The following is a 25817-nucleotide window of genomic DNA, read 5'->3' on the forward strand; positions in this document are numbered from 1 at the left end:
TAATTAATAATTATCGGTTAAAAGATTTATTATAATGTTGATATTATAAAATGCATTTTTTACAATGTCTGTATATGTGTATGTGTGTGTGTGTGTATTTATGCAGCATAGTTAAAACATATATCTTAGAAAAGATATATATTTTCTACGCCGCAAGACAGCATTTTACTGAATATTTTTTCTTGCGCGCGTGCGATTTTTATGAAATGGGATGTAATCTTGAATTGGATAGAATCTTAATGTACAGAGAAATGAAATAGAAGGGAAAGGCAGATCAAAAGGTATGGTGATTGAAGAATGAGTACACAGACGTGCTAGCAATCAGCACATCTCTCACCTATGGTAGTTTACGAGTTTTCCAGCTTATTGGAAAATATGATGTAATATATAATAATTCACCGCGAATGCGTTTTTCGAATAATTTTTATGTCTCAATTTAAATTATTTGCGTTGTGAAAAAATCTATCATGTGTGAACACAATTCTCACTTCATTTCTGTATGTTTTATATTATGTAAATGTCTTCGTATTTTTCAAGCTTAAAATTTTGCTATTAATTTAAGTAATTACTATTAATTGAATTAATTATAGTAATAATTATTAATGAGTCTCAATTAATCATGTCAATAATTTCTCATTAAAAAGATTGATAAGTTTGAAAGTATGTAAATAAGGAAGTTATAAAAATGATAAAAAAATCTCATATAAAAATTATATATAAACAGTGTTAATGATGATATAAACGCGAGGAAGAGTTAATTCAATTTATGCGCTAATTTTAAGAAAATCATATTTTTCCATTAAATGTAAATAATTGTAAAAAATCAATATGTATTTAACTGACATTATTGATAAATAATACAATTTATTAAATTATTCGCAGCATTAAATTTCATAAATCAACAATGTCCACAAGTTTGATTCAATAAATATTTCAATGTTGATTTGCTTAAAATATTGTCGACAATTTTTATCCGATATTATCCGAATGTTCTATGAAATCATACGTGTACTCGCTATAAACTTTGACAGAATACTACTTTTCGAAATACGACACATGATACGTTGTGGTCTTTTATCGTGAATTGCACAATATCGAGAATTTTATCTTCTACGATTCTCCGTTCCATAAGCGTAGATGAGTCAATAAGAGGCAAGAGTAATTCTGTGAGAACAGAGATACGGCTTATATAAAATATACCGCTCGTATTGTGATTACAGCGACACTATTGTAGTACTGATCTTATTGTTCTTTTTGGTGGGTGAAAAGAAAGTAATGGAATAGAACATTAAACGGGGAAATAGAAGGAGAGGTGATGAGATGCGAATCTCAAGAGACCAATATCATTTTTCTTCCGAAAGGGGAACATTTCGGAAAGATTGTTAGGCCTCGTAACACCGAATCGAGAAAGTTTTTCGTCTTTGAAAATCTACTTGCCTTGGTTCTGCCTTGAGTTTTGTAATTGTTCGCCGATAGGAATGTCCTTTCTTTATGGTGTGTGTTGCTTTATGCAAATCAGTATTTAATTTTGGCACGGCACTAGTAAAATAGATCATTTGTTTGTATCTTGGCAAAGATTTATCAGTTATTTGTCATACAACCTGCGTTAATAATTATTTTAATAAATGCCAATAGTTTACGCGATGCTGAATTATTTTTTAATAAATATTCTTAGCTACCTACACAATATTATAGTTGTACAATTATATTTTACTGCTACACGAAACATTATACATGCATTGCCGTTTTGAAATGTGGATAAATCATCACGAAATCTAACAAAAACTTTTTTCATAAATTTCATGTATTCATAGATCAATATCCAGGCGGATGTAGTCGCAACTTTTTCGGCAACCTCGAGTTTTTGTGTTTTCGAATGTTTGTCATGAAAAATGAGAGAATCATCGATCATGAGCTCTTATGTTCGGTCCAGTGATGCATTGTTTACTAGATAAAGAAAAAAGTTCATCCCATCTATCGCGAAAGAATATATCGGTTAGACGATCGTTGCATTTAGAATTGAGCGCAGTGTCTTCGGATTTTAAAATAATCTTCGTATTTTAAACATATATATATATATATATATATATATAATGTACTTCAGATTCAAGTAATATTATAATATATAAATATCGCGACCAACAACAATCAGGTACAACGATTGTGTGTTGTATTTAGAGAAATCATTTTTACGAAAAAATATTTAAATTCTATCCTCTCATTTTCGCAATAATGTAGATTCTAAAATATATCTTGCGTTGATTCATACAAATTTTTCTAAACTATAACATCAATGACTTTCAAATTATTCGGTTAATTGTTGTGTCGAAATAGCACCAAGAATTCAATATCCACGCGAAGCACAGCTTCTTCGTGTTTCTTTCCATTCATATCCAGCGACTACGTCGGTATTCGACGCGATGCATTTCCACGATCGTCGTGGATTTTTTAAAGAATTTCTGATCACGCTAGCACTGTGAAATCACTCGTCGATGTCACATCACTGACAAGCCGACGCATCTTTAGTAATTCTTTATCATTGCACTTGATCCTGATTCTACATCTTCGTGAACAGCGCAATAGATACGAATCTCGTCGCTACAATCAGGATCCAGCAAGCAGATAAGACGGTTTATCATTTCCAACGGACAATGGAGAGCTCTCATTCTGGAATCGCGATGATGTCCGAGAAAGAGAGCTTTAAACCTGCGTCAACAGAGTTAATTGTGCACCGTTCTTAATTAAATCCTTATCCCTCTGCGCCAGATCTCTGGGCTCGCTGCTAACCGTGATGTTCGATCGTGAGGTCATGGTCACTGTGGTGGTAGAGGTTTTGCTAATGAGTAAACCTCTCTCCGCGTCTTCGTCCTCGAGTTCTATCCTGGACTGTCCGGAGGTAACCATCCGGTTAGACTGATGTCTATCGACGTTGGTCTTGTTCCTTCTTGGAAACACGCTGTTCTCGATGTGCAGCGCCGCGTTTACATCTTTGCCGGCCGCACAGGTGCACGCCTTTAGGAAGCTCTTCTTGAAGTTGTCGCTCAGGAAAGCGTACAGAATTGGATTCATTGCGCTATTGCTGTAGCTGAGAAAACCAGCTAGGAGGAAGCTGGTAATAGTGATGCTGGTCTGACATTGTTTCGGTGGGGTATATATCAGCGCCACTTGGGTGACCCAGTAGGGTAACCAGCAGAATACGTACACAGTGATCACTGTTAGCACCAGCTTGGTGACCTTTCGGTGCGATCGTTTCTTTTCCTTCGATTTGTTTTTCGGCCCCACCGTGCGTAGCTTTTTGATCACGAGGAAGTAAAAGATCAGTATGAGAACCAAGGGAACGGCGAAGCCTAGGATGAGGGTGTAAAGGGTGAAAGAGGTCTGACCGCCGCGATCGTTGGGCCAATAAATATTACAACTGACAACACCTTCCGGAGATTCCATGGCGTTCGCGTAAAGGAATACCGGGACCATGAAGAGAGCGCTGGTGGCCCAGGCAGTAAGCGAGACTACTCTGGAGATAAACGGCGTGCGCATCTTCGGGGATGATATCGGGTGGCACACGGCGATGTAACGATCGGCGCTCATAATAAACAGAAAGATGCTGCTGGTAAACTGATTAATACTTGTCGTGGTCATGTATGCTTTGCACATGATCTTACCGAAGATCCAGCTACGCAAACTGATCGTTGTCACTAAGAACGGTATACCTATCAGGAAGCACTCGTCCGCGATTGCCAAGTTTACGATGTACATGTTTGTCACTGTTTGCATCTTCGAGAAGCGTAGGACGACGTAAATGACCAAAGTATTCCCGAGAAGTCCGACGATGCAGACGATAGAGTAGAGAATTTGGTTGACCAGAGCGATGATTGGCAATTCAGCCTCGCAATTCTGGCCTATATCGTTGTGCGTTAAATTGTAACTTGAATTTTGAACGTAATCCATCATGTCCATTGTTGTATTCGTCATCATTGCTTTTGGAATTAACAACGTGAATGGGAATTCTTAGAGAGCGGAAAAAAAAAAGAATAGAAAAACTCTTGACTGCACACCTTGCTCTCCAACAATCTTTCGCACCGATCTTTATTACATAATGTAATTAATCGCAGCAGGACTTTATTTTATCTAGATTGGATTACAGATATCTTCTTAATATTCTGTCAGGAAATAACGACGGAGATATTGACATAACTAAAGTTTGTTTTGTTGACGAGAATAACGTACGTGACGTTGATATCATTCTGTCAATCATTTGCCGCGCGCACGATCCAAGATTATTTTGCCGGATAACAGCTTCAATAACTTTCTCTTATCTGCTTTATCAGATTGAACTTCGATTTTGAGAGTAGAATCTGAAACAGAGATATAAAACAATTAATAAAAATATGCTACACGGCAATATATATTAAATTATGAAAATAAATTATTTAATTATTGCGTTTATTTTTAATAATATTTAAAGGTATATATAAGCATCCATTTTCTTAGAAATTATAATTACGCAGGAAAGGTGTTATTATCATTACACTCAACGTTCTCCCGCAGTTCAACACAATTCGTCTGCAATGGCAAAGGAGTAAATAGAGATCTATTCAGAGTACCCCATTTCACTCTACGCGAAACGCAATGAAATTATTGTAGGGGTAATACAGCAATAACGCTGGCGGCGACATGATAATTTTCCAAGTACCGGTTCCCAGGCAAATAATCTTCCTCGTGTATTCTAACAATAGCTCAGAGAATTTTGTCGATGGTTTGAGAGAGAGAGAGACGGAGAATGTGAACGAGATAATACCTTTGTACCGAACCATGTTGAGCCATGAAAGCTCTTGCTACAACTCGAAAGCTGCAGGCGGTGCAACGTTTCGGCAAACCGTAACACGTGCAAGTAGAAGACACGATACTGATGAGTCGGACAAACGATTTTCGAGCCGTGAAACTTGAATCTTCATAGAGACAAGAAGAAGAAATGACAGCAATGTAAAACAATGCGATGACACTTGTAACGTGACGACTTTTCTATGCGTATGATAATAATTATTTTGTACTGCAAAGAAAAAAAATTAATATGTATTAAAAATTAATCTAACGATCATCGTTAGCATCATGTGAAAAATATCCAAAACACGTTCGTAAAAAAATTAATGATTTATCGAAAAACTGTATTCGATTATTGAATTTAAGATTTAGTTGCTTATAAAGTTCTTTACGTGAAAATTTATGACGGTTATTCTCGCCAATTTACTTAAGGAAGAAAGAACAAGACTTTTCACATCGTTCCTAATAGCTTCTTCTGTTTCTTTCTCTTTTTCTAAAGTAACTCGAATAAAACGAAAGTTTTCTCTACATCGTATAAACAGCTTGTAAAGTCACGGAAATAGGACATTTTATCTTCGAAGTAGAGCATTCGTTATCCACGAAATGGCAATCGGAAGAATTCATAGCGCGATTCATTCGGCGCGGACATAAATCTAAACCACTCTCCTCGAGAGATAGTAGGGTACGTTTATGAGTCAACAAAACTTTCGACATTTCCGTTATCACAGATCGACAGTATCGACTCATCGAAAACGTTGTTTGAAGGAATATATCGCATGTTATCATTTATATTTTACTTACGTTACAATATTGCGCGATCTAACAATGCTCGGAATATAGGAAATATAAAATTACAATCACGTAATATTTATGTACATATCTTGTTTGTTACAGATCGAAAGCAAATCTACATTTTCAATATGCGATGAATACGAGAAAAGGATTACTCAGACATTCCGGGATAAAACTCGTTGCATCGCAAGAGAATCGTTGCTTCTCTTGCACCGTAATGAGTTCCGATCGATCCATTAATTGGCATTAACATATATAATCAGCAATGTGCTGTTATGAAAGTTTTCTTTCCCTTTTTCCAGTAACATTTCCGGTTTCTTTCCGTTACAGTAAAAGGTTTGGATATGTATAAAATACTTTTTCTGCTACATTATGATTAAAGAGAAGATAAAAAGAAAGAGAGAGCGAGAGAGGGAGATTAAAAAAATCAGAAATTATTATTGCAACGTTTTCGCGAAGAGAGATAAAATTCTAAAATTTTTGCGATATTTTTGCTTATAAAAGAACACGCTTGTAGAATTTCCGCAAAATATTATTCTCCGGGCGAAGTCAGCGCAACAGAAGCATCAAACTTTTTACATAATCGAACCGGTCATTTGCGTATTTGTAGAGTAAACGAAACACATTTTGCTTTCCAGATATCGCAGTCGTAAAATTTGTCCTTTTGCAATTTCCTGTATCATTCATAAGCCATATTTCGAGCAACATCGAAGATGGAATTCAAAGTGAGAACAAGATAAGAATTAATGTAGTCAACATGTGAATGATGAATATTTCATGCATATGGCTGGCTCTCGCATTATTAAAAAATGCAGTTTTCTCCGTGAAACTTCATTTATTGACTCACATTGGCACAATGGAATTCAAGCGGGACAACTTTTTAATTTGAATCTCAAATTTCGATTAAAGTTTCCTTAATTGCGTCTCTCATCCTATTCTTTTCATAGTAGAAAAAAATTACGTATCTGTAATCGAAAATGGAACGGTATTAATTATTATTATTTTTTTTTTTAAATCTCAAACCGAAAATAAGTATTCAAGTATTATCTGGCCAATTTGATAGGTCATGCACAATCTCATATATATAATTCTTTTAAGAGAAAATATATAAATAGTTTTTAGTAAAATAATTTTTTATATTCTATATATAATAATATTGTATTAGAATAGTCTATCAAATTTTATATAGATAATATATATATATGAGTGTGTATGTGATATATATTTATTAATTCAATTAATTTTTTAATACTGTATTTTTATTTTATATTCTTATCTGCTAAGAGTGCGGCTCGTATTTGTGAATTTAAACGTCGACTATTTTCCATTATGAGATAACCGAACGTTTAATAATACAACCATAATCATTCTATCCAAATCAGCTTATATCACTTTAGCGAGCGTAGTATTTAGATTTTTTTTTCAATTTACATTTTTTAAATTATTTTTAATTAGTTATTTTTCATACGAAAGAGTCACGAAAGCGCAAGGCGCTATATGAATTCATAAAAGCTGCAAATTGTTTTTAGCCGGTGCTCTCGCGCTTTCGTGCCTCGGTGTGCCTATGATGCAACTGGCATTACGCCTATTAAAATGACATTACATTCGAATGATGGTCGGAAAGTGTAAAAAGGATTTTTCGATAATGCGGCCATGTAGTCGAGTAGATTTAACGACGCGCGAACGCGTTGGTTAACAAATTTACTCGAGTTTATTCGACTTCAGTCGTGGGCTTGGTAAATATATTTTAAACGTTTCTCGCGGAAAAAAATTTCACGGAGAAGGGACGAGAAAAAATGCAGCAGACACGAGAAATAATATGTAGATTTGCAGATGTACCGGGATATAATAAAATAGAGTGAGAGAAAGCACACGATGAGAGAGAAAAAAATTAATTGCCTCCTTATTGGAATATAGTGATATTAACAGAAAGAACTTGATCAAACGAATGTCTCGTCGTTGAAACTTAGGTACATAGTCCTTGAAGCAATCAAATAGATATTATAGACTACTCTTTTAGCCGGATGTGAATTTTCTTGCAACAATTAGTCGTAAATAAAGATTATTAGACGATATGTATATGCGCTGAATAGAGAAGGGATTCATTTTTAGGTGAGAAACAAGTTGAAAAAGGGCAAACATTAACAAAAGCAGACATGTGTGTATAGTTATACAACATTTAGTTAGCCTCGATTAAATTAATATACAATATTTAACATAACATTCAAATGTAAATACGTGCATTGCAAGCCATTTTCTAATGCCTATTGAAGAAATTAACAATTTTTTTCATTATATATATATATATATATTTATGTAAGTCATTGTATATTAAATCGTGTACTTAATAATTTATTAATATATGCTTATTTTAATATGCTACATGAAAACCTCCGTGGAACGTTGATAAACAACCAATATAAACATGCAAATAATTAAGATAATAATATATAACATTATCTTGTTTAATATTGGTTGTTTATTAGCGTACCACGGAGATTTTCATACAGCGTATTAAAACAAGCGTATATTGATAAGTAATTAATTACACAATTTGATGTACAATTATTTACATTAGTCTATGCAGATATGTTACGCAGAAATTATGAGAATTTTGAGCAAAATATAGTTGATGATTTAACTAAATATTGGTTATTCACAAGTTCTTTCTGTTGTATATACCGAGTAATATTATTTGCACATTCGCATTTTAAACGTAAATCTCATGTTTAATGCGTAAAAAATTTCCATTTGCATGTACTTGGCAGATATTTGCGCGTGGCACAATTTTCGCGAAATTTGTGCAAGAGAGTTCAGTTATTTTAGATAACAGATATATACGGATACACGATAATGTGTCTTGCTCGCGAAAATTTATTCGAGACACGTCGTTCAATGAGTCGTCGACAGCGCAAACAATCAAGCCACATCGGCTTCGCATCTGTCAAGATAAGTTCTGGACGTAAACGAAGAAAGCAGAATTAATGATTCTTCCTTACATACGATCGAATAAATTCGCGCTCTGCATAGCTAAGAGAAACAAATGGCAGATACTCAAAGCACAAATGTAACAGACACTTTGTTATTGTGAATAATATATGTAAGATAACACGCGATTGTATATTCTTGCAGAAAATTTTGATTCAGTCCAATCGATCTTTTTTGTCTTTTGTCTTTAAAAACGATATGAGGACGGGAGAAACATTCTCTTTTTTCGATTACATTCTATTTCAGCGTCGTAGCTATTGCGGATATGTTCTGTTTAGGATACTTTGTGAAGTAGCAGAGAACACACGCCTTTATCCTGTCATCGCGTCTATGTTTATGCTACAGAGAAGATTAGATCGTACAAAGGTTGGGATTGTACACATGTCAAAGCTGTTAGGAAGTTATAAAGTAATCAAAATAAACTGCGTATTTCTGTTTAATTGCGGACGAAAACTTACGAGCAGTATCGAAAAATCAAAATGGTTTAACGAATATTTGTTTCCTCACTGCTTACTACACTTTTGACACATTTATGTATATCACATTCTAATAGATATGTTTCTCAGAGCGTTTAAACATTTTTTTATTTTTATATAGATCTCTCTCTCTCTCTCTCTCTCTCTCTCTCTCTCTAGATTTAAATAGATTTTAACGTTTTTTATATATATATAATTAGAATTATAAGTACGCGCCACTTATTATGAGTGTGTATAACTACTTATATTAATTCAAGTTCTTCGTTTTTTCAAAGTCAATTAAATAAAAATTACACACTTAATATTTGAACTGTCAAATGCGTCACTTAGTCATGGCAGACTTTTATTGATGTAAAATAATGCACAACGCGTCGAGATAATCAATCACGGAAAAGAGGTAATGATACTTAAGAGTATCGATTTAACATGCTTTTTAAGAGTAGGATAATTATTATAATTATTACAATTGTGAGAGATATATAAAATATAATTAGCGATATATTGTATTTACTTTGCTCCTCTAAAAAACTAATATTCTGATTTTTATTCAATAAAAACAATTTCATGACGCTAAATTTATTTTAATCGTACAGTTTTGAGTTTTTCAATCAATTGCTTTTTTTACTGTATAAATTATAAAGCCTTTTTCAAAATGTTAAAAAATAACTAAAAATTTATAATAATTCTTCTTTCTCATATTTTCTCTCTTCAACAACTCTCTTTAACAAGATATAAAACTGTAGATAGGAGATTTATCATTCTGTGAATGTAAAATTCTTGATAAAGCAACACGAAATTTTTGCATCTTGCTCATCTGATTAGATTATTCGAAGTAAATTGGTATTGTCAGGTAATTACGCCAAACTGTGAATTCTTTGTGCAAACAAAAAGAGGACGTCTATTTTGAGCTTATTAAATTCCAACATACCATTGCGTTACTTATTCGCCGTTATTTCCCAAGCTTTTATATTTTTTGCGTTTTATTATCTCTCCCTTTAAACATTCACTTTGGTCTCTTTGTGTTAGCTGTCCAGTTTTTTGAAATGCAGTTGTATGTTGCCTCTTTGTATTGCGAATTGGCCGTGAAGAATACCATCCGAGAAACGATTTAATTAATTCCGACCGCCTCAGTTTTAAAGGATAAAATGAATTGGAACGAACCACGTGTAGACGACGAGAAAATAAAAATGTGAGGTCTAATAAAAAGAAATCTTCCTATAAATTTTGCAGCGCGGGTATCGACGCAATTTAGCCTTCTAAATTAATTATCCGAAAAAGTTGAATTATAATATAATTTAAAAGAAAAGTGTCACAAAAGTAAAATTTTGAATAATCAAGACAGTGAACTATGTATAATATTTAATTGTAAAAATTATAAAAATTTAATTAATAGATATATTTAATAATCAAATGTCCCTTTTATTTGATGACTAATTGTGCATTTTTGTTAAATTTCTGCTAAGAACTTGCTTCAAACTTCATTTTCTTCATAATATTTTTTCAATAATTATAATAATAATTATAATAATATCGTTATATATATATATGTATATATGGTACACTCGTCGTAACACGTGACGTGTCAATGGGTAGCACTTCGTGATGGGATCCACGGAAAAGTCGGTGTAAGCTGATGATTAATGGAACAATGGAAATTCGATTTCTAGCACGTCTAAAGGTAGATTTACGCCTGTGTTTGCCATGTTATTACGCAAGCTTTATCCACGTTGGTTTATCTTATGTTCAAGATTTTTAAAAAATAAAGAACTTACCGAGAGTTTTTCGTCTTGACGAGATCTCATTGCTTTTTTTTTTCAAAACTCTTTTATAAAGTTTCTGTTAGATATTGTATATTAGGGTGGATCAAATATAAACGAGACTTGTTTAAAAAATATTTATTCGATTAATACACGTGCAAATTAATACAAAATTATTTGTCCACATAGCGTCTAGTAACGTTTACACATTTTTGCCATGGCACTTTTTTTATCTCTGTTTCATAAAAAGTAACAGGACGAGTTACAAAACCAATTGCGCACGAAATCTTTTATCTCATCGTCGTTGAAAAACTTTTCTCTCTATAAAGCTTTTTCAAGGGGTCCAAACAAATCCATTATATATGACAATGCGCATCAAAAATGCATCTCTTTTTGCTCCGTGGTGATCCAAAAGCCTCTGAGAGATTTCAGCCCTTACGGTCTTTTGATCTGCATTCAAAATTCGAGGCATCCATCGTGCAATGATTTTTCGAAATCGTAACTCATTCTCGATGATTGTTTACATATTCCTATAACTTATGCCAGCCCCTTTACTAATTTCGCGAGCAGTTACTCGTCCTCAATGAAGTCGCGAATTTATTGAATGATTTCAATTTCGTCCTTGGTCGACGCGTATAAATCAAATCTGCAATTTCTTCACAACCTTCACAAAAAAGCTTATGCCATTTACCATACATACTTGGAACTTCGATAATATGTTCTTACCGAACTGTACGCGTAATTTGCACAAAATTTCAACTGGTTTAACATATTCGCGCGTTAAAAATTTAATATTTATGCGTTGCGTAATTGAGACAGGCACCTTCTGTACATTCATCATGCTTATTATTAAACAAATGATTGTATAAACAAACTTAAAGCGGGTCTAGACACATCAACAGCTTACTATTGTTACAATAACGAGCGTTAAATTATTCTGCTTTTATTGGAAAAGTCTCGTAAATACGTAATGTATGTATTACTATTTATATGCATTTTGTAGAGGCATTTATAAAAAAAAACATCTCTCTCTCTCTCTCTCTCTAAATAGATGATTATTCATGGTGAATAAGAGGACAACGGCAAATAGCTAACGTTTGGCATGTATCATATTTCAAGCCTATGATTAATGAAAGATTCAAATTACATTCAATTTCCGATGTATATGGATATCGAGTATCCAAGAGGAGAGAATTCGTTTCATAAAGATAAAAGTATCGCTATCGTCCTGAAACAAAAATTTCCCTATTAAATCTTAATATCAGTTCAAATGTTAATGATACGATGTAAATTATTCGAATTTGAACTAGTGCAAAATGAAATAATCTGTTTACGTGATATTCTTACGATTTATTGAATTAAAGAATCATTACGTAATAAAGACAAAACGACAGAATACGCCGCTTGATTCCAATGTTTTCCGACTTGCGGCAGATCTTCTTCTTCGAGAACAAAGTTTTTAAAATACCTCTGCGAATTTCTCAGGACGAATCATAAATAGGGTGGGGGACTATCTTGTCAGACATCCTGGTGATAATTAATATTGCAAGTTTCAAGGAAGGATACGAAGAAATTCACAAACGTTAAGGGTTTCTGAAAACTTTTGGACATTTAAGGTTAAAAGCTTTTATATTAAAAACATGTGGAGCATTCTTATGCAAAGGTATGGTTAATATTGTTGAAATTCAAATTATTTAAACAAGTTTGTTTCTTGCATTATCAATTATCAGGAATTATTGTTATTATCAAAATTATTATTATTGTATTTATTATTATTAAAATACAATAGTAATTAAATAGTGAGTAAAAAAAAATTCTCCTTTCTCGCTTATATTAATTGAGAAATTTGTTAATAAAAAAAACACACACACACTCATATATATATATATATATATATATATATATATATATGTGGTGTGTGTGTGTGTGTGTGTGTGCTTTTTATTAACAAATTTCTCAATTAATATAATTAAACTAGAAATATTCAGATTTAGTTTTGTAGATGCTAACAAGAATATAAATCTCTCTATCAGTTGTTATACTTTTTATGATACAAAAGTATTCGCACTTTTATCCATCTCACATTTTCCTCAGAAATTTTTTTATTACTTTTTTTATTACTTTACATTTAAACTTTTCACACGGACTGTTATAAGAACATTCACATGCAAATGTACATAGTACGTACAAATTTTGAAATTCAACATTTATGTTCATGGCGTCATAATGTCACAATCTGACTGGTCGCGAGGTAGATTTTTAGAAGAGATAATTTTCTATAGGAAAACTCGGTCGCGAGTATCTCGCAGTTTTCAAAATTGATCTTACCCTTGGGACGCATGCAAACGTTTGAATCTCGCTTTGAGTCTCATAACATATAACATGACTTCCCATTATCATTATAATGCCATTCTCTCTTCGATAAGATAAGAACGCGAATAGAAAAATGGCGTTGTGTGATTGAATAGTCGCGACGCATTTATGTTCGTCCATTCAAAATGAATCAATGTCATTATTGAGACCAAGAACAATCTAAATGAATTAATCAGAAATGATACACTCTACAAAATAATGTAATCGCGAAGGATATCGTTTCTGATTACGTAAGTTTAATTAGATAACCATCATTCGTCGTTAATTAAAGCGTTAATTCTATTTTATAAAAGTTTTGCTAGAAAAATATTGATGTAGAGACAAATTCGATAATATGAGCTTTGATATTAACATTACATTAACATTACATTTTCTCAAAATATACTATGAATTTCAACGTTTTTTATCGAAGGTATCAAAGATAAATTGCAGCTGAGAAAATGCATTCTCCAGATTGATAACATTATTTTATTGAAAAGCACTATATAAATCGTATATCAAGTGTAATATGTTTGGAAGCTTTTAAAATGTCGGACGGTGACAAGAAAATCGTCGAGCTAAGTTACTCGCAGGGAATACCGTATTCTACTCTACGCAATTTGTCGCAAGACAAGTTACGATAAGCACGTCGTATCGACAAGAAGCGGGTCGTCGTTTCAATATTACCCACGATAATACTACTAGAACTTTGGTAGTGAAGTGGTCGTTTCCGCTCGAGTTTCAGCGAACGAACCCCTTCCGTCCAGAAGTAGAATTTAGTGCAGCAACGTTTGCGCTTCTATAGCTCTTCGGACGGTAGTACGTCGTTTTACGATTATTGCTGGATTATACGCAAATGCGTTTTGCATACAACCGCGCACGCCGTACATGATTTATATTCTTGCGAGTCCTTTGTTTTCGTAGCTTCATTGCTTTCAACGATGCGGGACATAGAGATTTTATTCCTTCTTATTGGAATTATACGTATTTTGTGTATCAAGTACATAAGCAATTAAAATGTAATAATTAAGAATAATGCACATATATTAGATCACATTTATTTATATACATATATAATATATTCCTCGCTATAGAAACAATTATTACACACAGACGGTAATAAAAACAAGAAAAAATATTATTGAAAATCAAAATCAAATATATTTTGCTAACTTCTTCTGAATCTTTTTTTTTTTTTTTTTTTTTTGGAATAATGACAGATTTCATATTTTGTGTTTTTATTATTTTTCTAGATAATAAATGAAATAAATCGAGTTTTATCGGGCATTTCACAAGGAGTTACAGAATTTCATATAATAACTAGGAAACATATATTTTTCTATTATTAACTTCATCATTTAAAGATGACATCCACTACGGATAAGATAATACAAAATCTTCTTACGCGTCCACGTGTTCAAGTTCTATGATATTCCGCGATACTATCTCGTAAGGGATTCGGTTTGGGATTACTTTGATCGGGGGAAGAGAGTCGGAATGTATAGCGGAGTCGATTTATCTCTGACAGTTTGGCAAGCAATCATATCGAAGAAGCGTCAGCCCGCAATTTTGTCACCTATCCTATCCGCGGTTGAAATACGATCAATTTAATATTCCTTATCAACGCCGCGGATTGGAAAGCTGCGGCCAGCCCCGTATTGAATTTATGCGCGAGAACTTTAAAAGCCTCGTAAACGCGAGTGGAATCTCGATTAAGGAACGATTTGCTGCGGTTTTGCGACAGATGGTCGCTCGGATAGAACGCGTCTGATAATACGCTTCTTGTGCGTAAAAGGAAACGAGTTTCCTTTCCGTTTCTTTCGTATGAGCATGCGTGAAGCATAAAAAACGAGAGGCAATATAAAAAGCGGGAAAAGAGGAAAAGTTTTTTTTTCCTTTCGAACTCGTTTCAGAAAAGAAGAAACGAGATGCAATTCGCCAGGGATTAAAAGAACTTATCAAAAGAATGTTGTTTGCAATCGTAAACATACACTTTGCAATTTTTGAACGATATTTATGATTTCAAATACATGGAAATTATTTTGCCCGAAACCGTCCAACGAAATCGTTTAGCCAGAGGCGTCTGCATAAATCGTGTAAAAAATATTCCTGAAAATTCCCCGATTTTCCAGATATTTTTGTTCAAAATTCCAGATAAAGAGAATATTTTAAAGATTTTTTCCTACAATTTTTTACATGTTCAAGATCTGATCAAAAAGTATCCGATCTCATTTTTTTTTTTCCGTCAACCAGTTGCAGCCCGATGACGGAACTAGCGCAATATGCAATCGTAGATACGCGATCATGGACTTGTACATGATTTTTTGCCAGACCGCGCAATCCTTCAATCGCTCTGCTAGGCAGCTGTAATAGCTGCATGTGTATTTAGTGTCTGTCGCATTTCGTGTTTCTAGCTAAAATGACTGAACATATTCAGCAAAAAATTAGGATATCGATTCTGTGATTCAAGTAAGGATGAAAATTACAAAAATGAGCGATTTTATTAGGTTTGAATCAATGAAATTATAAATTTTTTAGTGAATTCGCTCATTTTTGTAATTTTCACCCTCACTTGAATTACAGAATCGATATCCGGCATTAAATTTTGTTATTCAATTTTATATCTTTTCAATTGTCTCTGATTGCGTATTATCGAGTTTTTGACAAAATTTAATGCAGATTTTTTGCTGAATACGTTCGATATAGAATCTATAATCAAACATAAATATTTATATAGTTATTTAAAATGGACTATTTCCCCCCCCCCCTCTCTCTCTCTCTCTCTCTCTTTCTCTTTTGAATAAAACATTCAAAGTATTCAAATATTGAATAAAATACTACATTATCGATTTTTTAGTTTTGAGATTCTACCTAATCTTTTCTAACACATAGACACAAACAGAGAATGAGATTTAGTCAATATAAAGATTTCTGAGCAAATGGCATTTCTTTTATTTTTTCCAAAATTATATGTATTTATTGTAAATGTAAAAAATTGATAGATATGGCATTATCTCAAAAAATAAATTTCATTTCAAACACAATATTGACTCAACCATTAGAAAATATTGCTATCAATACATTCAATTTTTTTACGATTTATTTAAATACTCTTCCGGATATTAAATATTCTCTTTCTCTCTCTAATTGTAACAGATCTCTCGTAGAATCGTTCTCGTGTTCTTTTTGCCACCGATTATCCAATAGGATGTAAAAGTGCTACTTAAGAAAGCTATCTCGCTTTACGAACAGCGTAAAATGCTGGCGATGCTGTAAGGAGATAATGATAGATCATATGCGGAAATTTGAACGTCCTCATTCCGCGTTAAAATGACAGTTTTATAGTTGCTAAAAGATAGCGGGGCAGGTATGACGAAAAAATATGGCACAACATTTCGAGTTTTCCCAAGACAACAACGAGGGTGCCACGGCCGTAAAATTGCTAATCCAGGGGGTTAGATAACGTATATCCTTCTAGGATGGTATGCAGCTGTCAAAGAAGTAACGTTTCCGAGAAGGGAAGTCGAAAAGCGTCGGATGTATCCGATAACTTGGACGATATTGCTTGACCGAGCATACATACGCGAGAACAATAATAAACGAGCCGAAACTTTGATCCGATCTCACAATTCTATATGTATTTGTAACTTTTTGTTAGTCCGGACACGTATATCACACACTCTTTGTTACAGTCTATCGATACATATGCATGCGCTAGGAATACAGTGAATCGCGCCCGAAGTAATTGATTTACAAATGTGCAACGATTCGTATATATCTGTCTGTACATATGCCTAAAGAAAAAGTCCGGATAAATGTAACGCGACTGATACAGATACGTATATATTTTACCTAGTCAGCAGTCTCTCATTGTATTATTAATATATTATACAATAGATATACAAAGTAATTATATATATAACTGAAATAAAATATAATTCTATTATATAATTAGAGATATATAAAATATTAATATTCATGCAAATAATATTCATGCCTGTTAAATAACAATTATTGAATTACATAAAATGTTATAAATATAAGAAATTACGTATTAGTTTCTATAAATTTTTTAAATGTCATTACGCTATGATATTGAACATTAAAATTTATGGAATTACAAGGATTATATATAAAATTTATTTCATAACGCAATATAATTAAATTGTAATAAATTATATATTATTCTGTTATTATACAATATTATTAGTTATTTAACTTTGGTATGTGCACTTAATATGGAAATGTAATACGCTTATTATATGAAGTTTTGCAATGAGTTTTATATTATGTATTAGTTTACACTTATTTAAAATTTATGTATGTTTAAAATTTTATATTTAATATACTTTTTTCTGATCACCATAAAAAGAATTTTTACACAAACAAGCAAAATACGGTACATGGGATTTGTGTGTATGTATGTGTGTACAAGTGTGCGTTATGTGCGTATTTTATTTAAATTCAATATTCCATTGTTTTGTCGGGAAAAATTCACAGGTGTTTTATGTTCATTCGCATGTGTTTTATGTTCTTTCTTTTCAAATCGGAAAAATATCTAACCAGTAAATGGTGCAAGCAACAAAGTTGTTGCATTTACAACTTACTCCGCTAGATATCTATTGGTTATTAATTGCATCAAAATTTGTATTTTTTTTTAAATTGTATCGCAAATATTTGTGTAAATAATAATTTGATGCATGAAAGTTTTTTTGCTTTCTCTTAACGATCAGTATATTCGGGAGATTTATATGGACCAAATACAATATACCGAAACTTTTAATTACTAACAGAAAAAACACATTTTATTATATGAAATAACATATATTATATTACAACGTGTAATTTCGTGCATAAAAAATAGTCTTTTTTTAACGACCATGCTTTTAACGACCATGCAATCTAACTACGCTTTAAATACATTATATATGTATAATATAATATTTTATTTTTATCCTTTTAACATACGTTCTGTTAAAATAGTTGATAGACAATTTTTGTGGATAAACGTAAAGAGTACTTCTGTGGAATATAAAATGACAATAGACGAAAATAAGATGTGCTTCGTTGAATCGTCGCCTCATATCATGTTTTATTCCCCTTAAGGCTGCTCTTACCGATAACCATATCCCTTCTAGCAATCTCAATTGCTTCAGTACAGTCAGCAGACCTTTTATTAGTAATTTCATGCTAAATGTAAATGAAGTTTCACGATGCCCCATAATGAATAAACAAATGTTTGTACTTTTAAAAACACAAACATATTGGCCGTTTCTACTTTTTTTTTCATAAATAATCAAATAATTATTATACTCAATTTAAATTCATGATGATCAATTTAAATTTATAATAAAAGTTAATCAGTACTTACAATGCAATGAGAAATTCATGGATTTGTATCGTTACATTTTGCAATATGTGAAAATTTCAAATTTTTGCTTAAAAAAGAACTAGATCCATCACAAATATTCAACATGAATTTAATGAAAAATTCAATTATTTAATTAAACTCGATAAAAATATAGCTAAAGATTAAAAATTTTTTTTTTTCCAGATTTCATTCAGGCTGACAGTCGATTGATTATCTGAATCGTCAATTATATCGAATCAATTAACAAGTCTCTTATTTGTCATTAGCTTAATGAGAAATCCGGCTTAATTTTGACTATTCGATATCGCGAATTAATCGTCAAACGCCATTGTCGAACATTCGACCATTGTATGGTAACAATCACATGGATGCAAGCATCGCTCGAGGCATTGTATAACAATCTGGCCACTGATAAATTGTCTCTGCAAATTCGCGTGCTATCCTTTATTCTATGACCAGTGTTCATCGGTCAGATTATGTCGGCCTGATAAATAAGCGATTCATGTATACGTACCAGATTCCCCTGGGACACACACACACATCTACGTACGTGCACGAGATAAAAGAGTATGCACACGTATATTCGTTATTTGCGTTATAACCAAAACCCTTTCTACAAATTTGATCTTTCAAGAGATTGAACCGATATTTTTTTCTGAGTCTTTTTTCATTTCTCTTATTTTTCTTTATATTTTTATTTTCTTATATATATGGGTGTGTGTGTGTGTGTGTGTATGCGTGTTTTATACTGTTATTTTTTATGATTTAAATTATTTTATATTTTTCTAATGTCATTATATTAAGAAACACACACACATACATTTTTCTTATTTATATGCAGTTATTTTTTTACCTATGCGTTTAATAAATATCATATTTTCAAGTTTGGTTTTTTGGGAAGGTAATAGTATAAAACTTTGGGTTTAACAGACGATTAAAAATATACAAGCTGTTCAATTATTTGTTGTTTTAGAATTTGGTATAAAATGTGTTAATGCATCCACCTATACCCGTTATCATATTCTGCTATTCGATAATTAGTTATAACATAATTAAATCCTGATAATGACAATGTTGTCTTTGATCAAAGTTAGTTGAACAATTCTAACATACATGAAATATGTATTTACTATTCACTATAGAATTAATCTAAATGCTGGCTGATGTTTGTACAGAGCGAGTACAGGCACTCTTGTATTGTTTGAATATAGCCGAGTTTAAACGTTTGATATTGCCTGTAAACGCAGATATACGTATTTATTATTCTGTACCTTAGTTGTCAGAGCAGGTATCGTAAACTTCAATACATGTATAGTGACTGATTACAATTATGCAATAGATACGCGATAGATAGATACACTAATTAATAGCGTTTACAATTCTATTCTCAAAGAGATCAACAAGTATACGAGTTTATGAAAAAAGTATCGATTCTTCAAAACTCTCGATTTTATACAAACATATTTAAAAAAATTTATTATAAATCTCTTTTAAACATTATTATAATAAATATAATTTCGATAATTTCTGGTCATTCAAATTTAATATATATTTTAATGAAATATTTTTACTTATAATTTTATATTTATGTATGTAAATTTTACAAATATATAATATCCGGATTATACATTAGCTTAAGTCCAAAATAATTTTTTTTATACTTATTTAATATTTTTTACCCAACGTTGCAACAAAAGATATTATCAGTATCTGTATTTCCTTGCTATTCAACTATCGTGTGTTAAGCCTTCGTTCCAAACCACTTCAAATATTGGTATAACGTACAGTTTAATCTGCTTATAGATTGACAAGGATGACAAGATTGACAGCATTATATCCACAGTTACGCGTCGGTCGTTTTGGACAGTGGACGATGGAATTTTCCATTTGGCGTGATAAAGAGTTATTCAGCTCGGAGTTTTACTCGACACACACATAACAGAAGCATAAATAATATGTATTTATCCGTTAGTGGGACCATATAACGAATGAAATATTTTTTACTTTTATAAATCCGGAGAGTTGCTATCATTTTTAATATTCTATCTATTATTTCCATGTAAAAATTGTGTATTCGATTAGAAAAAAAGAGATATAGAGGGAGAGAGAAAAATGTTTTTATTAAATATATAAAAATTTCATATTTTCTTCTAATCAATTAAATGTACTTAATTCTCCTTTTACATATTAGTTTAGTTACTAAAATAAATATTTAATAACGCATATTTTTTTAATACTAAATTTTTTTCGTTATTGTTTATGCTATTTTGTAATATTTTACTTGTCTATAATGCTTAACTACTCAATAATCTGAAAAAGAGGAAGGGCAGGTTTAAAACTTACGGCGGTAAAACTTATTTTTTGTGGATAAAGAAAAATGATTAATTAATTTTTTTATATGTAAAAGAGATAACTTAATGTCACATAAAAGTAACTATAATAGTAAGAAAAATTAATTCTGAAAAAAGATTATAATCTGAAATTGCATTAGTCCAATATAAAGAAAAACTTGGAAAAAAATTACAATTGCGGATATTGTGTTATTGTGCACTGTATAAGTGCCGTTGAATAGTATTTGGGTCTTTATTCTGCGGATACATTTGAAAGAAAGAAATTTCCGAATAAACGGCTTCAAATATAAATATTATTTACACACTAACAATGATAAATTTATATTTCAGATAATACGAATAATTTGGCTCGGCAAACATTTAGTTATAATTATTAAGATATTGTTATTTTTATGAGTCATAAATAATTAAATGTGGATTATAATAAATATATTAATAATTAATAGAAATTATTGGGAGGAAAAGCAGAAATTTGTTATATGAAAATCGTAAACTTTATGATATAAATATATAACAATAAATATATATGTTACTAATAATTTGATTTTATATATATATATATATATATATATATATATATATATAATAAAAACATTTCAATAATGTATTTCTTAAAAAGTAATAATATTTGAGAATCGTTCTCTCAGGGATACGTATTTAGATTGTGGTAAATAAGGGAATTGAACGAGTCGAAATTCGATTTCAGAAAGATAATGCAGGATTTGTGTTGTTTGTTTACTTTACACTGCCGCTTCAGGTTCAGATAGATAGTAAATACCACGATAATGTAGAAATTGATAGAGAGATTTATCGCACGTTGAAAATCGTTAACGAATAAATTGGGAAAATGTGCTTGAAAATGTAATTTAGTAAGCACGCAGAGTATAATAATTTTAATCGACATGTCACAATGAATGAGAAATGAAGAAATACATGGAGAATGAGCAATACACGAAGAACAAAGAATATAAATATATATACATATATTCCTCATATATAGCGTCCATTTTAATTAATAAAAAAAAAAAAAAATAAACCTGATTTGTTTTAATCCGAAATTTTTTTATAATAATTTCTGTCAGGAAAGTAATTTACGCTTAATTGAAAATAACCGTTCTATTCTATAAGACATGATTTACTTTTGTAACTACAATATAAAGCTTTGTGTAGATAACTAAATTTGTGCGAATCATTTAACATTTTTTTTTATTTTATGCACTTCCGGCAATTATACAACGCACAGCATTAAATATTATGATAAAGCGACGTATGTATGTGCATGTGAAGATTAATGATAATGATTATTTAATGACTTAATGATATAATGAGTGTAAAACATATAAAATTACATCACGCATCATCTTATAAAGACACGCGAATAATGAAGTAACTGTTGCAATATCTTACCGAAATGACTTTCACCTTTTCGATCATTTTTAATTAAAACAGCGTGTACGCACTTGTCCAGCATTATTATTAAAAATTCGCACCGCTGAAATGGACGCAATTAGAGCATCCATAAAAAACGATGGGAGACTGCGAGACTATGTACAAAATAAAATGTCGAAAATCGAATAAGAACATGGATCCATTACTGAACATGCTTTCGTAACACTAAAAGCAATTTGTCGAGTAAAAGACGAAGGCTTATATTTCAATGAATTTTATTATTACAGAAAAACATAAATTTAAAAAGATTTGGATGGATACAATAAATATGGTTATTTATTTATATAAAGCCTTGATAATAAATTTTAAAAGTAATAGTAATTTTTAATGTTATATGGTACATTTCTATCTCTGCAAGAGAAATTGATCAGAGTATCCTGTTCAAATTCTTATATCTTGGCATATATTAGTTGTGTTACTTTATGCTAGATTTCGAGAAAGAAATGATCGAAATTCTTCAAAAGTTTCAGTGCATAGCAAAGCTGGAAAAGAGCTCGGGTTAAATAAATCGAGTTTCGGATTAAAAATGCCGACGGTCTTGATATATTTCGTTTTATCATCCAGCTTTGTGGAGGATTCTGTAAAAGAGCGCGAATAAATTCGCGATGTTGTCAACGATATCGCGCCAATCGATACACGAAATTCCAAATGTAGTAATCTCCGATGTATGTACATACATACACGAACGGCGCATGCCAAGAGAGAGATGCCACGTGTAGGTTGCCCCCGCGTTCGACGAAAGGACATTTCGCCCACTATGCGGTGAGATCCATAATCGGTGTGCGCGAATCGATAACATTTTCGCGGCTTTGACAGAGGGAATCTCATGAAATTCCCCAGGCTCTCGAGGGCGGGCCTTCGTTAAAACCGCATCCAGCTAGATTACCTTCAGTAAAGCGTCGATGAAGTGTACATTAAGGCGTGCTGGGTCGCGTCGTGTATACCAGTGTTTGTCCTGGAATAATTTAGGACTTTTTTCCGCAGTTTGCCTGGCACGTTGCTTAGATGACTTCTGATATCGACTGCGATATAGAATGTCTTGAAAGTGTTTTAGGCCGAAACATATTGAAGAACATGAAGGAAAATTGCTTTTGGCTGGCAATGTCTGACACATCGCAATCTAAATATATCTTTTTATCGTAAAATCGCGCCCGATCGTGAATATTATTATAACAAATTATATGTATATATATATATATATTAAAGACATCGTATTTCTTTGTCACTACTTGAAATAAGATATCTTATCGATGTCGTGTCACATGAAAAATTTCGACATGTTTAAATGTCAGTTGCATCTACTTTTTTTATAGATCGGACATAATAGGGTCAAAAGTTCGGATGAGAAATAATTATAACGGAGAAAGAACCTACAAAAACAAGAATAGATATTTACGAAGAGTTCATTTCCTAATGGTAGACATTCAGATTTTATGCTTTACTGTTTTATTTTCTAAGAAATTTGAAAAAAAATTTCTTGCAAAAATGAAATAAGATATCTCGTTGAATGTAAAATAACTTTTGTAATATAAAAGGGATTGCTAAAAAGAAAATAAGCATCAGATATGTGATATTAATGTCTAAAATTAGATACTTTTGGTGTTTATTTGAGCAGAAATAATTTGATTACTGACTGTTTAATAATTTGATAACTTATATATATGTATATATAACTGCAATGAAAGAAACTATATCGAACAAGCGATGAAAATTTCTTGTTAACGAAATACAATATATGCTTTAAAAGTCAGTAAATTGACATAATATTGTTGCATAAATTTCTAACTTTTGAAGAAAGATCATTCATGAAATAATCAAAGTATGATTGAAATACGATTAACTTCAGTTTCTTAGAATATTAATTTTTCGATAAATGTTACATTAAAGTCAGTCACGTCATCGATTTTTTTCCACTTATATTGAATAATCATCAAATTCATTACGTCTATGGATTTTTGATGGCCCTCTCTCACAGTGAAAATAATGCTTCTTTACGCCTTCTTTTCAAATTAAGCATTCTATTATCATCGATCTTTTCATTATCCTTGCAAGAAAATAATTTATTTTATATGTAAAAAAATTCACTGAAATTACATAAATTTATTATATATTTCTATAACAGTATTGACGTTGCTCATTTAAATGTTTAGAATTTTATAGTACCTATGTTACTATATTAATTATCTATATATTATTATTTAGATAAGATTAAAAATAATGATCTTCATTGAAAGTATGAAAGGACAAAAGAAGTTTGCGCGTTATTATCATTATTGTGTTATTCGCATAGTTTACAAGAAAAACGCCTTTATTATCGAACGATTCAACCTGAACCAGTTTTCGTCTGTTTGCTGCATCATTTCCGATCTGACAATGGGGAAATAAGACGATGGCGGAAAATACTTTCAATTATATAGGGCACGTAAATAGAGTTACGCGGTCAACGATATTTTCTGGCGTATCCGGTACATTGTGTCGATATCGTATATATAATGGGCTATAAAAGTGATTGACATTGTATGAAATTGAAAAGACTAGGGGAAAAGTAGCGTGAAGGCTGAAAAGGCCAGTCAATTCTGGAATAATGGCGATGATAATAACAACAGAATAACAAATACACGACCGAAGAAATCGTTTGGTTTCTTGCCAGTCGCTAACGCAATGATAAAGTTTTATTAGCTAGAGAGAAACAACTCTCATCTCTCGACCATCTGTGTGTTCTAGATGAAATAATGGTATTTCGTAAACACATGATACAACTTTGCGGTCTAATTTTAGTTGCAACATCGCGGACAGGAACAATGGAGAGGGAACAAGAGAAAGAGAGAGAAAGAGAGAGAGAGAGAAAATTTTGGATAAAGTCTCAATTTCAGTAACATATCCTAAATAATAAATACATACATATTCTTTGCAATTTCAGGTACATTTGTGCAACGCCAAGTAATTAGAAATAAGTTATAATTACTATTGAATGAGAATGTGTATGTGCATGTGTGTATGAGAGATTGCAACTATATCCCATTGTTATATAATGTAAATAATATTATATAACTATGTAAATTAACTAAAATAATGACTATGTAAATTTTATTTTTGCACGATTTAAATTTGATATATATTTATCGAGAAAAAATGTATGGCATGCGTTCCGCATAAATGTGATAGTAATAACGCTTTATAAAGCGTTATTATACCATCGCACAGAGAAATACGTTCATAATAAAAACATGAAATGAATATCCGTTAACGATAACTCCATTTCTGTGGCAATGTTACCGGAAAAATAACGAGAATAAAGAAAATATTGACATTTATTCTCTGAAAAGTAATCGATATCGGTGTAAGGTGTAAGCGATGAATGCGTAATATCGAAACAAAAATTTTTTTTATTTTCGAGGATATCCTTTCTCATGTACATTGTAGACAATGTGTGTTTCTGTTTGTTTTACATTTACAATGTATA

At 31.6% G+C, this 25817-nt stretch overlaps 1 protein-coding gene across 1 annotated transcript in view; it reads right to left on the reverse strand.

Moving 5' to 3' along the window:
* Positions 1-2168: 2168 nt before the first annotated feature.
* Positions 2169-25817, reverse strand: part of LOC138934226 (somatostatin receptor type 2) — a 53989-nt gene continuing 30340 nt past the window's right edge. The window contains exon 2 of the mRNA XM_070297731.1: positions 2169-4352. Within this exon, the coding sequence (XP_070153832.1) occupies positions 2701-3972 (1272 nt within the window). The 5' untranslated portion in view covers positions 3973-4352 and the 3' untranslated portion in view covers positions 2169-2700. The remainder of the gene's footprint in view (positions 4353-25817) is intronic.

This window comes from Polyergus mexicanus, unplaced genomic scaffold (genome assembly GCF_030449975.1).
Source record: "Polyergus mexicanus isolate NDT 795.1 unplaced genomic scaffold, iyPolMexi1.0 SCAF_1, whole genome shotgun sequence".
In the NCBI taxonomy this organism is placed as follows: Eukaryota; Metazoa; Arthropoda; class Insecta; order Hymenoptera; family Formicidae; genus Polyergus; species Polyergus mexicanus.